The 14297-nt window shown below is 43.5% G+C and overlaps 1 protein-coding gene across 1 annotated transcript in view; it reads right to left on the minus strand.

Moving 5' to 3' along the window:
• Nucleotides 1-3889: 3889 nt before the first annotated feature.
• LOC141047218 (rod cGMP-specific 3',5'-cyclic phosphodiesterase subunit beta-like) overlaps nucleotides 3890-14297 on the minus strand; it is a 111734-nt gene continuing 101326 nt past the window's right edge. Inside the window, exons 20-22 of the mRNA XM_073542172.1 lie at nucleotides 13404-13487; nucleotides 4540-4696; nucleotides 3890-3983 (exon numbers count right to left, since the gene is read on the minus strand). Of these exons, the coding sequence (XP_073398273.1) occupies nucleotides 3922-3983; nucleotides 4540-4696; nucleotides 13404-13487 (303 nt within the window). The 3' untranslated portion in view covers nucleotides 3890-3921. The remainder of the gene's footprint in view (nucleotides 3984-4539; nucleotides 4697-13403; nucleotides 13488-14297) is intronic.

Consider the following 14297-nt stretch of genomic DNA (forward strand, 5'->3'; position numbering starts at 1 on the left):
GAGGCCAGGGTCAAATGGACCTTACTTATAAAATTGAACATTTCTATATGTATAGTTTGTTGCTTTTAGTAAGGATCGATGATGCATCTCTTTCAGTTGCCACTTTCAAATTTCATGTATCCTCGGTGGGCCTTGCTCTTGACCTGTCATGTAAAAGGTTCTTGACGCTCAGGGGCTTAACACCTAAAACATTGCCCCAATTTTCAAGTAACAAAATAGATCTAACCATATTTTAGACTTCCCGCTAGTAAATAAATTGACTATGGCACACAAGGGAGCACAATTGTCCTTTCCCTGCTGTAGCCATCACTGCACTGTATACACATGCACACCCTTATTTTTCTGCAAATTTTTTTTACGACTCCAATCTCTCACAATAGACATTAATTGTCAGGCCGAAATTCACATCACTACCTCTGAGTAGCCGCAAAGAGACACAAACAGAATAAATAACTCCTGTGAAAATCAAGAAGTTTGATTTAAGGTTGTTCCTATGTAATCTGAGTGCAACATGATGTAGTGGCTGAGAGCCTGATTCCAGTGATGTATCTCTTACTAAGCTGTGCAGTGCTGTTTCAATAAAATCAGTGTTTTATCAGCAGGAGATTATCAGTACAGGACCAGCAGCCTTCTACATCCGTGTCAACTGTTCTGTGTAACCTCACGACCCACCACAGATTAGTAGATAAGCTGAATGGTAGGGCTATGAATTGATAATGCCTTATTTCTCCTTGTATAAATAGACTCAGAAATGTTTTATAGTCTGGATGTATTGGGATCTGATAATAAGCATCCTTTAAGTCGACAACCACCATGTAACAATTCTGAAATAGAAGCAGTGTTTATTTACTCCATCTTGAAGGTGTGGTATTTTATGAATCTTTTTAGTTTCTGCAAATTGATGATGGTTCTGAACGTCACATCTGTGTTTTTTATAAAAAGGGGAAGTAAAATCCCCTACCTTTCTATTCTATTAGTACTTCGCACGAACCTGTTTTTCTACTAGACCTAGGACTTCCGTCTCTAAGGCTAAATGTTCCTCTGATGACCATGTGGGGGGGTTTAGTATGAACGTCCATCGAGGAATGTGACAAAATTCTATCTTCAAGCCTGTCCTTATTATTTCCAAAACACAGTTGCTGGAAGAGATGTTTTCCTGGGCCAGAATGATGAGAAAAAGTCTCCTTCCCCACCTGTGGATTGGCGTCATTGGGAAGGTTTTTGCTCCCTGAAGAGGGACCACCGTACATAAATCCTGGACTTTTTCTGTTTCTATCCTTCCATTTCCTTCTTTCTCCTGAGGATGTCCTCTATTATATTTTCTCCTCCGAAAGAACCCCCTCTTGTGATCTGATGCGAAAAAAGCTGGGAAAGCCCTTCTTTTTATCTCCAGCATTTTCTAATATGTCATACAATTTTTTGCCAAATAAAAATTGCTCATCACAAGGGATAGAGCATAATTTATTCTTTGACTGGAAGTCTCTTGGGCAGCCTTTAAGCCATAAGGCCCGCCATTTGAGAGGCTTGCAGATCTTGCCGACAGCCAGCCAGAATTTGCTGATGCATCCACTAAAAATGATGCAGCTCCTTGCATTAATGGCAGGTTAGCCAGAATTCTATCCTTCAGGGTTTTATCCTTCAGTTGTTCTTCCAACTGATTCACCCAAATCATTACTGGTTTCACCCCCCCAACCCCTCGCTGCAGCTTCCCACATGCACTGTTCTGCCTTCTTGTCCAGAGGGTCTATTAGAATACCAGCATCCTTAAAAAGAAGGGCTCATCTTTTTGAGGATTTTGAGACTGCAACATCTATTCTGGGGACTTTGTCCCAAGACTCTGTATCCTTCTCCTGAAAAGGATATCTCGGTTTTGAGGATGAGTGTAGAGTCGAGTTTTTTTCTGGCTTCTTCCATTCTTTGGTAATAAGCGCATGTATCTTGCTACTAATAGGAAAGGTACTTTGTTCTTTTGCTCCAAACCCCCAATCATTACATCCTCTAGGGATTTAGCAATCTTTTCCTCTTTAAGGCCCATAGTTGCCCTAGCACCTTAACTAATTTATCTGTATCTTCTATCTGTATTCCCTCTATGTCACAGTCTGAAGAAGAAGATGTCGAAGACCTTCTGATATCAGACTCGGAAGAAGCTTCCCTAGACCTTTTCTTCAATTTCTGTAATAGAGATTTAAGGGAGTCTTTCACCTCCACTCCGATGACAGACTTAAGGTTTGAGGCAAAATCAGGGGTGTCCTCACTAATCATTTTCTGATACAGTCTGAACAAAGTCTTTTCTGCTAGTCACCTGTTGGAAGGACTTTATACAGCGTACATTCTCTGTTGTTTCTTTTGATGCTGGTTTCTTTATGCCTTCCCTATTGACAAAACAAAAAAGGGGGGACCTACTTAAAAGGTGACATTCACATAGATTACTCATCACACCCATTGTCACTTCAAGGGTACCGGATTTGGAGACTGTTCTGGGATGCACAAATTATCCTCTTTGGGCACCAAGGAGTCCCACGTCACTCTGCTCCTCTGGCTGGGTCGTCTACCACTCCAGTCACGACCTGCTGCACCCACTACTGATGATGATGATCCTCCATGATAACCAGGAAGGAGAGCCAGAGCACAAGTGCTGCGCCTGTGGTCATACCTCATTTTACATGAGGAACCACCATGGCATCTTCTTACTGGACCACCTCCTCAAGACCCTGACTTCCCGTCACCTGCCCTCTGTGAAAATAGTCAGGGTGCCTATTTTTCCAGTGCCCACTGACCCGTGATGCCAGCAGATCTTGCCGTCATCTCGGGCATGCTCCCCCTGATATTACTTTACACACCTATTCCCAGTGTGCGCTGCGCTTGTGACATCAGTGGAACACACCTCTGCGATCTTCATGCACGTCACTCGGCTTGCCTCCACCCAGCGCGCCTTTTACAGAACAGTGGGCACAGTGGCTGGAAACATATCAAGCATCTGTCACCTTCCAGAACCTGAAGGCCAGAGTTGCAGGCACGCAGTCACTGTTCCAGATGCCAAGACAGGCCTAGTAAAGTGTGCTTTCAACTGCCTTGCTTCAGCATCAGGTTCCCCTCAAGGACAGGAAACCAACTGACATGGGGGCAAAGGTACTGCCCTTTTATTTCAGTAGGTTTCCTGTACTTGCTGGGTGGATCCCTACATCAGGTGTGCTGTCAATGATGAAGAGAAACTCTGTGGGTTTATCACAACTGCTGAACTCAGTAAACTAAGTGATACATCACTGGAATCTGGATCTCTGACCCTACATCATGCTGCTCTCAGATTGCATTAAAAAAACCTGTGATAGATTCCCTTTAACATCTTGCTCCAATCATAGGGGAATATGGCAAAAGAAGAGGAACCTAGTTGTGCAGTTGATTCTGCAGCTAATCCCTATTCAAGTGAATGAGACTGAGCTTTGTCAGAACTGGAGTAGCAGACACAGATGACTGGATAGAGTGGGGTCCCAGTTACAGACCCTACTCTTTTCAAGAGATAGCGGAAACTAGCATTTTGGGGAAAAAAACTCTTTTCGACAAGATGTTGCAAAAATGACTTCCTATTCTTTGTAAATCTATAGACTTGTAATCTGTTCTTAGAAAGCAAGTGAAGCTCTTACAAACAAGTGAAAGCTTCCCTGTGATGATCACTCAAACTAAACTTTAGTATTAAAGAAATCAGAATTATCTGGGGTCACAATTAGCAATTGGATACAGAATTTAAACTGGAACATGTGTTGTTCAACCTATGACAACTAGTAGTCTATCGTGTAGCATACGATATTATTAAAAATCGAATCGGAAAAAAGAATTAAAGAAGTATCTTGGGTCACACTTTACAAAAGCTATATTCTTCTTGTACTCCAAGTGTGGCTCCAAATAACTTTAATATACAGTAAATTAAACGATTGAACAAGTTGCTGATTTGGCATTACTATTCCCTCCAGTTCCGTCAGCAGCAGCTATAAAGTAAAAAAGTACAGACATTAGATATAGGATACAGAAATATATGCTAGCCAATTGTCATTTTTTAGTGTATTACCAGGTCTCTAATAATTACAGCCCAGGCAGTAATATATAGGTCATGCACCACATTACAGAAGAATATGCTGTGTCAGCCCAGTCAATCAGGGACAGCCAACTGAAAATAAATTGATTAAATAACTAAAGTGACTTTGGCAAAAGAGGATTTAGAAGATTATGGATTAAGGCTAATATCATTAAATATATTTTGTGTAACCGGGAACCAAAACATTTAGCATGTAAATGGTAATACTGATACGAGGTTGGTTAATCAACATCTTTGTATGAACAAATAGAAAAAAAATACTATAAATTGACAAATATCCAGTGGATTTTTAGAGTAAAGTTTAACAGTGACAATGTCATTACTATAAAGAATAAAATAAAATCTACCATTGCGATAATCAATGGAACTGATCTAACATTCAGCATTGATAGACGTATCCATTGTGGTGTCAGACAGCAACGTGGAATAGACTTTTATCTATTACCGACCTCTCTTTTCAGCAATTGCTTCTTCTCTTTTCTTCTTTTCCTCCTCGATTGCCTTCATTTTGGCCTCGTACTCATCTGCCAGCGCTTTCCATTCTTTCCTGTTATTTAGCAAACCATCCAACATTGGTTGAATTTCCTCATGGAAGCGAGAAAACTCCTACACATGATGAAATGATTGTTAGCATTTATCAGAGATGATTTGAATATTGAATTTGAACTTTTGTATTTTTTACATTAAGTTGCAAATATACGCTAAAAGGGATTTCTGGGAATTGAAAAAAGATTGGTCTATAGTGAGGGACCCCAGAACTCACAATGATCAGTAGGATGAAAGGTCATTGGCAACCTCACTGCAGTCCTCGGCACCGATGTGTTACTGCTGTTCCTAACACAACGGCTCAGACCCGCACAAAACCTATTCACCTGAGCTACAGTACCTGACACAGCTATACTTATATATGTACATTAGTGTAGCTGGTACTGCAGTGAAGGGTACACACTACCTAAGGGCGGGTACGCCATTGGTGTATCCTGCACAACCGCACAGGGGCCCAAGAGATAAGCGGCCTACAACCACTTCCAATGCAGGTAGAATTGTGCATTTGTGGTGCCCCTGAGGGTTCAGTCACCACAGAGGTACTGCACCTCCTCCTGAGGTGTGATACCCCACTATCCAGGTAAGGTGGAGACACCTGACCACACTCCAACACTCACATCCCACACGCACACCAGTAGTGTAGCAGAGCAACCTTTGTGGCTCCCTGCTTGGAACACGAAGAGTGCTGGGAGGTGGGTGGAGCTTAGACTGCACAAGAGAGCAGGAGAATATTAGGAAAAGGTCAGTCTGTGAGAGAAGATCCCCTGAGAGGGATGGAGTGAAGGAAGTGCTGCAGCAGACTCCTGTGACCTGTAGCTGCTGGCACAGGAAAGAGCCATAGGAAGCCTGATTCTTCAGAAGGAAGGTAGTTTAGTACGAAACGTAAGGAGAAGAAGAGAACTAAGGACTAGGGTCAGAGCAGAGCCCTTCCTCAAGTTCGAAGTGCATGGCCGGGGTCCGGTCCTCGAGGTTGTATGGAAACTGATGTTCCTGCAGCAGACACCGGAGGAATAGAAGTTGTCACCACTTTATTCCCACCTAAGACTTGTGGGCACAACAGCAACGTGAGTGAGCCGGGACTTGATAGCAAGGAGTCCCCGAAGCAGGCTACAGCTGCCTGCCGTACAAGTAGAGTTCTAAGTAACATCAAGAAGGAGGAACTTGAGTTTAATACGCAACTACAAGTACTTCAGATTAGGCGTTAGTGAGGAGACGTTCAGAGAAGGCACGTGTTGGAGGAGTGCTGGAAAGGTGTACTTTACCTTGCCTGGGAGTTGGCTGAGCCCCTGACCTGGAGGACACGGCACCGAAGTGGGCACCTGTATGCGCAACAGACTGTGAGTAATGCTTTGGAACTACATGTCCTTGTGTCCTCCACTTATTCTTGTGCCTTACACCCGGCTCTGCTACATCTGCTTCTTTACATCATCTCCCCACTTGCCAACCTCATCTACACTGCCCTGGGACTACAGCCCTACCTTTCTTAAGATGAAGGAATACAGCCATGATGCTTCTTAAATTGAGACATTTATAAGGAATCTGTCAGCAGTTATTGCTATGTAGTGTGACAGCTGCATGAGGTAGGGAAAGAGACACTACCTGAGGGGATCAGGCAAAAATGTCATGACAGATATGTTTGATTTTTTTTCAGAAATAAGTGGCCACATGATCAGGACTGAAGTAGGTGATGAGGGCACTGCGTGGATTCCCCGGTTTCTGTCCCGGGACCGGAGGGTATGTGTGAGTTATACATACTTCCCAGCAAGTGGGCGAAGCCTCACTCTCCATACACTTGTATGGAGCGAGGCCACGCCCTCTGGCCAGAGTATGTATAACTCATACATACCCTACTGTCTCAACTCAGAAATGGGCAAATCCTCACAGTGCATGCTCAGGAGAGATTCATAAGTCTGTAGTCACACAGAGTGACCGTAGACCTATTGGTTTGGACCTGACAACCTCTTTAAGCACTCTATAAGTCTGCTGACATGGGTTTACCAAGACATAGAGGGGCCAGAAAACTGCAGAGTCTGATTTCACGTACTCTTGCACTGATAAGAAGCACTTCTCCTTCATATGAAATGGTACAGGTATCTGTTAGCAGTACAGGGGTTAAACTATTCAGCTTAGAGTCTCTGAAGCTTTCCTGCTTAGATGTTCTCAGCTGTTAAGTATTGGCCAATCCCTTCTCCTATATAAACTTACCTCTGGCAATCTGCATTGCCAGTATTAGTCTTATACTGGTGTTAAGTGAAGGCGTTGGTTGTTGGTAGAGGTGTTTATAGAGTGTTGATCTGTAACTGTTGCTTGGTGATTCCACTGTGTGCAAATCCTCATCCTCTCCTATTTGGTTTACCTACCTTTTCTCCCCGGTGTTCCTTTCTGTTGTCTGTGAGTGCATATTTGTATGTTTGGTATTTTATTTGTCCCTGTATGTCCCCCCTTGGTAGTCTCCTTTGTGTATATGCATACACAGATATGGGGCTGATTCAGGAGTTCAACAATGTGCATGACCCTAGTGTCTTCACCATCAGAAGTAATCCGGGGAACACGGATAAATAGGGTACCCTGTTATGACTGAGTCACCGTAGGAGGCAAAAACAGAAATGCTAGCTAAGTCCAGAAAACCAGAGAAGTTGGCAGCTATCGGATTGCAGACCCCTGAACCTATCAACAACTAGCAGTAGCCGTGGGGGTTCCTACGATGCCCTAGACCCCTCAATCACAGCCGGAGAACTGCCTAGCCTAAAGACAGAAACGGAAATCTAAACTGCCCCAGAGCAGACCGCAAAGCAATAGGCAGCCCCCAACATATAATGACGGTGAAGCATGAAGAAAAAACACTAACACAGATAGAAAGATAGACTGAGCAAATGATGGGGCCCAAGCTAACTAGATAGGACAGGATAGAAAGGCTGCTGTCTGCAATCCGCGAAAAACCCTATCAAAATAAGAGCCAACAGACTGACAGGGAAAAAGGCCCTGAAGATGCTAGGCTTCAAAAAGACTATGTCAGTACTCAGGTATTTTCTGAAGACAGAGCAAACCGACAAAAAGGAATTCAGCTCACCCCAGCAGGGAATGGCAGAATCCAGAAAAGAAAGGCAAACTAAAACCAAACTACAAATGCAAAAAGGCAAAGCAGAAAACTTAGCTTTTGAGGAGCAGGAATCAGACTGGTCTCCTAGAATTCCACAGAGAAATCACCAGCGAGGCAGAAGGGCGTCGGCTGCCTTATATCCAGTCAGAGATCCCCGTCGCCCAGTCATCCTCTCCCATTTCAGGTGCTTGGTAATCAGCCTCACTACCTTCCTTCACCAGAAGAGGGAGTTCATCAGACCTCAATGGTGAAGGGGAACATGAACTCATAACAGTACCTCCCCCTTGAGAGGGGTCACCGAACCCTCATCCACGCCACCAGGGCGATCAGGGTGAGCCCGATGAACGGCACGCACCAATCTTTTGGCATGAATATCAGAGGCAGAGACCCAGGAATTATCCTCCTAACCATAACCCTTCCACTTAACCAAATACTGGAGTCTCCGTCTAGCTAGACGGGAATCCAGTATCTTCTCTACCTCATATTCCATGTTACCTTCAACCAATACAGGGTCTGGAGGTGCCACCCCAGGAACTACTGGTTCAACAAACCTCTTCAACAAGGACTTTGAAACACATTATGGATTTTAAATGTGACAGGAAGAGTCAACCGAAAAGAGACCGGATTAATGATCTCCAAAATCTTGTAAGGCCCAATAAATCTAGGCTTAAACTTAGGAGAAGCTACCTTCATAGCGATATTGTTTGATGATAACCAAACCATATCACCCACCTTAAACTGGGGACCAACGGTCCTATGTCGGTTGGAAAACCGCTGGGCCTTTTCCTGGGAGAGAGATAACTTATCCACCACTTGGTCCCAGATCTGGTGCATTCTCTCCACCACAGTGTCAACACCTGGGCAGGCAGAAGGCTCCACCTGCCCTGAAGAAAATCGAGGATGAAACCCAAAGTTACAAAAAAAGGTGACATCAAAGTGGCAGAACTAGCTCTATTATTTAAAGCAAATTCGGCCAAGGGCAAAAATGAAACCCAATCATCCTGATCAGCGGAAATAAAACATCTCAAATACGACTCCAAGAGGTGGTTTGTTCTCTATGTCTGCCCATTGGTCTGAGGGTGAAACGCAGAGGAGAAGGACAACTGAATTCCCAGCTTGGAACAGAATGTCCTCCAAAATCTAGACACAAACTGAACTCCTCTGTCAGATACAGTGTTCTCAGGAATCCCGTGCAAGCGAACCACCTGTTGCAAAAACAGGGGCACCAACTCAGAAGAAGATGGCAACTTAGGGAGTGATACAAGATGAACCATCATAGAGAACCTATCACAAATCACCCAAATAACAGTCATTCTCTGAGAGACAGGCATATCAGAGATGAAATCCATTGAAATATGGGTCCATGGCCTCCTGGGGACCGGCAAAGGCATCAACAACCCACTAGAGCGAGAACAAGGTTTAGACCGGGAGCAAGTCCCACAGGACTGCACAAAATTCCTGACATCACGAGACAAGGCGGGCCACCAAAAAGACCGACTCACCAGATCTCTAGTACCAAAAATACCTGGATGACCAGCCAATGCAGAGCAATGAACTTCAGACATCACTCTCTTCTTCCACTGGTCAGGAACATACAACTTTCCACTGGGACAACGCTCAGGTTTGTCCTCCTGGAACTCTTCCAGAGCATGTCTCAAATCGGGTGAGATGGCAGAAAGAACTACCCCTTCGCCTAAGATGGTAGCAGGCTTGGTCACCACAGGAGAATCAGCAAAGAAACTCCTAGAAAGAGCGTCAGCCTTGACATTCTTAGTGCCAGGAAGAAAAGAGACCACAAAATCAAAACGTGTAAAAAACAAGGCCCATCTAGCCTGTCAAGGGTTCAAGCGTTTGGCCGACTCCAGGTAAATCAAATTCTTGTGGTCAGTGAGGACCACAACTTGATGTTTAGCTCCCTCCAACCAATGTCTCCACTCCTCAAATGCCCATTTCATGGCCAACAGTTCCCGATTCCCCACATCATAGTTACGTTCAGATGGAGAGAACTTTCGGGAAGAGAAAGCACAGGGATTCATTTTAGATGCTACAGGATCCTTTTGGGACAAAACAGTTCCTGCACCAATCTCAGAAGCGTCCACCTCTACCTGGAACGGGAGTGAGAAATCAGGTTGCCGCAAAACCGGGGCAGAAGTGAATCTTCGCTTCAGCTCCTGAAAGGAAGAATCAGCCTCCGGAGACCAATTCAACACATCAGCACCCTTCTTAGTTAGATCTGTCAATGGCTTGGCAATACTAGAAAATTTTGCTATAAATTTCCGATAAAAATTAGCAAAACCCAAAAACTTCTGAAGGGCCTTCAAAGAAGTGGGCTGAAACAAATCATAAATGGCCTGTACCTTGGCCGGATCCATTTCAATAGTTGACGGAGACAAAATAAATCCCAAAAATGAAATCCTCTGTACCCCAAAAAGGCATTTCGATCCTTTGACATACAGGGAATTCTCCCTCAAGATCCGGAACACAGTCCGAACATGTTCCACATGAGAATCCCAATCCTTGGAGAAGATCAAAATATCATCCAGATAGATAATCAAAAATTTATCCACAAAGTCTCGGAAAATGTCGTTCATGAAGCACTTTAAGACAGAAGGGGCATTAGTGAGCCCAAAAGGCATCACCAGGTACTCAAAATGTCCCTCTGGAGTATTAAACACCGTCTTCCATTCATCCCCATGCTTAATGTGGATAAGATTATACGCCCCCCTGAGGTCAAAATTGGTAAACCAGCAAGCACCTTTAACTCTGGAGAATAGATCCGAAATCAGGGGTAACAGATACTGATATTTAATAGTAATTTTGTTGAGGGCACGATAATCAATACAAGGCCTTAATGAACCATCCTTTTTGGCCACGAAAAAAAACCCAGCACCTAATGGTGAAGAGGATGGTCTAATATGACCCTTCTCCAACGCCTCCTTAATATAGGATCGCATAGCCTCGTGCTCGGGTACAGATAAATTGAAGAGCCGACCCTTGGGAAATTTACACCCCGGGCTCAGTTCAAATGCACAGTCATAACTCCTATGAGGAGGCAAAGACGCAGACTCATTCTCACTAAATACATCATAAAAGTCCGCCAAATAGTCAGGAACATCATGCGACTGAGGAGAGGTGGAAAAAACCGGAGCCTCACTAAGGGCACACCGACAACCCCAACTCACCACAGACACAGATTACCAGTCCAAAACTGGATTATGAATTTGCGACCAGGGAAACCCCAGAACAATGGTATCATGCAAATTATGCAACACCAAAAATCTGCAATTTTCTTGATGGTTTGGGGCGACCCGCATTACCACCTGGGTCCAAAACTGAGGTTTATTTTTTGCCAAAGGAGTAGCATCAATCCCCCTCAAAGGGATAGGCGTCCGCAGAGGTGTTATAGGAAATCCACAACGTTTAGCAAAATCCAAGTCCATTAGGTTCAGGGCTGCTCCCGAATCCACAAAAGCCTTGGCGGAAAATGTGGACAGGGAGCAGATCAGAGTAATTGCCAGAAGAAACTTAGGTTGAACACCACCCACAGAAAACGTGTGTGCAAAACGTTTCTCTCGTTTAGGACAGACAGAAATAATATGCGAGGCACCTCCACAAAAAAACACAGCTTATTACGCTTTCTGAACTCCTGACGTTGCTCCCTGGACAAAACTCTATCACATTGCATAGGTTCAGACACTTGTTCAACAGGTGGCCACACCTCTCGTGCAGTCCTGCGTTCACGTAAACGCCGATCAACCTGAATGGCTAATGACATAGAATCGTCCAGACAAGAGTGAACAGGAAATCCCACCATAGTATCTTTTACGGCTTCTGACAAACCCTTCCGAAAGAGAGCTGCCAAGGCATTATCATTACAGGCAGTAAGGACCGCCCACTTTCGGAATTTTTGACAGTACAATTCTGCAGAATCTCGACCCTGGCTCAATGCCAACAGGGTCTTTTCAGCCTGATCAATAGCATTAGGTTCATCATACAACAACCCCAAGGCTTGAAAAAATGCATTCACATTAGTCAGACTAGGATCATCAGGTTTCAAATCCTGGGGATCGCCACGCAGCAAAGAGATGACAATTTTAACCTGCTGCGCGGAGCTCCCTGACGAGTTAGGCTTCAAGGCAAAAAATAATTTACAATTATTTTTGAAATTCAAAAATTTAGACCGATCCCCAAAAAACACATCAGGAGTAGGGATCTTTGGTTCAGCAGCATGTGAATGAGCAAGGTAGGTGGAAATTCCCCGCACTTCCACAGTGAGCTGCTCCACACGATCAGACAATTGCTTTATCTCCATTGAGAGAAAAAAAATTCCCCCTACGGCCTCAGAGATATAGAGGAAAAAATATGCACACTTTTTTTTTTTTTAAATTCTTTCCTGCTATTGAGTACCCTAGGATCTGCGTAAGGCTGGTGATTCTGTTATGAATGAGTCACCATAGGAGGCAAAAACAGAAATGCTAGCTAAGTCCAGAAAACCAGAGAAGTTGGCAGCTATCAGATTGCAGACCCCTGAACCTATCAACAACAACTAACAGTAGCCGTGGGGGGTTCCTAAGATGCCCTAGACCCCTCGATCACAGCCGGAGAACTGCCTAGCCTAAAGACAGAAACGGAAATCTAAACTGCCCCAGAGCAGACCCCAAAGCAATAGGCAGCCCCCAACATATAATGACAGTGAAGCAAGAAGAAAAAACACTAACACAGATAGAAAGATAGACTGAGCAAATGATGGGGCCCAAGCTAACTAGATAGGACAGGATAGAAAGGCTGCTGTCTGCAATCCGCGAAAAACCCTATCAAAATAAGAGCCAACAGACTGACAGGGAAAAAGGCCCTGAAGACGCTAGGCTTCAAAAAGACTATGTCAGTACTCAGGTATTTTCTGAAGACAGAGCAAACTGACAAAAAGGAATTCAGCTCACCCCAGCAGGGAATGGCAGAATCCAGAAAAGAAAGGCAAACTAAAACCAAACCACAAATGCAAAAAGGCAAAGCAGAAAACTTAGCTTTTGAGGAGCAGGAATCAGACTGGTCTCCTAGAATTCCACAGAGAAATCACCAGCGAGGCAGAAGGGCGTCGGCTGCCTTATATCCAGTCAGAGATCCCCGTCGCCCAGTCATCCTCTCCCATTTCAGGTGCTTGGTAATCAGCCTCACTACCTTCCTTCACCAGAAGAGGGAGTTCATCAGACCTCAATGGTGAAGGGGAAAATGAACTCATAACAGTACCCCTAAGCATTAGGGACAATGAAGGAACCCCTGGCCCCGGGTATCCCAACAATAGAGTTATGACATCTGGTGTTGCTGTAATCACACTGCCCCATAGAGTAAAGTTCATATGTCATAATTTCCAGACAGTGAATGCTGTAAAAGCAAAAAGCAATGGCAAAATTTTTTGGGTTTTTTTTAATTTATTTTTCCCTGCAAAGATTTATTCACATGAGAAATGGAAAAGTGCCATTAAAAGAGATAACTTGTCTTTCAAAAACTAGCCTTAAATGGCTATGTGAGCAGAAAAAAGTCAAAACTGCATAACTGCAAACATTAACTTGTAGATATACACAAACAGATTATTTATTTTTTTAGTAGCAGGCAAAAACACGCATGACCTTCATTCAGAAATATGTCTGTTCTATTTTAATTACTCACTTTATATACAAACGTGCAGACAAAGTCAATGAAACCGCACTGGAGCTTCGGCAGTTCTGCAGACTTATTTCTGTCCATCATTGGCTATAATTGGAAGAACAGATTTTATGTTAGGAAATAATTATAATTTATCGAGGTATTATTAGAAGTAATGAGTTGTCAGTGAAATGTTGCTCATAGATGTAGACTAATTCTCTATGAGAATGGAAGCAACATAACACTTCTAATATAACTTGAAGCCTATCCCATGCCAGCTAAGGGATATTAAGTAGCGCTAATGAATGCTAGTTATATACAATTGTGTTGAACTTTTCAACAACCTATTCATGCCTGGCATATCAATGATGTTTGACAGATTTGTGCTACAAATTTATGGCTGTAAATATTCCTAGTTTCTAACACAGATACTTAGCTCTATTGAAAGTTTAAACTTGTGTAGCCACATATACTGTACAGTATATTTATACCTCCATAGGTTGGTGCAAGCAATTTGGTTGGGGGTGTCTCAAAGGAGAGGAATAAAGGGAAAGAATAAAGTGCCCCTTACTTGGAGTCCACATTTTCTGGCTTTTAGCTATATACAGCCTCCTAAGCCCTTTGTAATAAGAAGAGCTTACCACAAAGACTCTGTATCAGATACAATCCTACAGAATGAATGGATGATAGAACTAATGCTGTAGCCACAAGCAATTGTTGTTGCCAGGCCTCAATAAAAAATAAAAATCTAGACACGTACAGTATATTACTGTCTTTAAGTAACTTTTCAAGTAACTGTCCTTTGTGTGTAAATGGAGAATAACACTATTTCTGGCCATTATATAACTTGTTATCCTGCATTTTCTTAAGCTCTATCTTTAAATACACTCTGAGCTGATGGAAGGCGACTAGAAATGC

Source organism: Dendrobates tinctorius, unplaced genomic scaffold (assembly GCF_039654945.1).
Source record: "Dendrobates tinctorius isolate UK_male_01 unplaced genomic scaffold, ASM3965494v1 ptg000011l, whole genome shotgun sequence".
NCBI classification, from domain to species: Eukaryota; Metazoa; Chordata; class Amphibia; order Anura; family Dendrobatidae; genus Dendrobates; species Dendrobates tinctorius.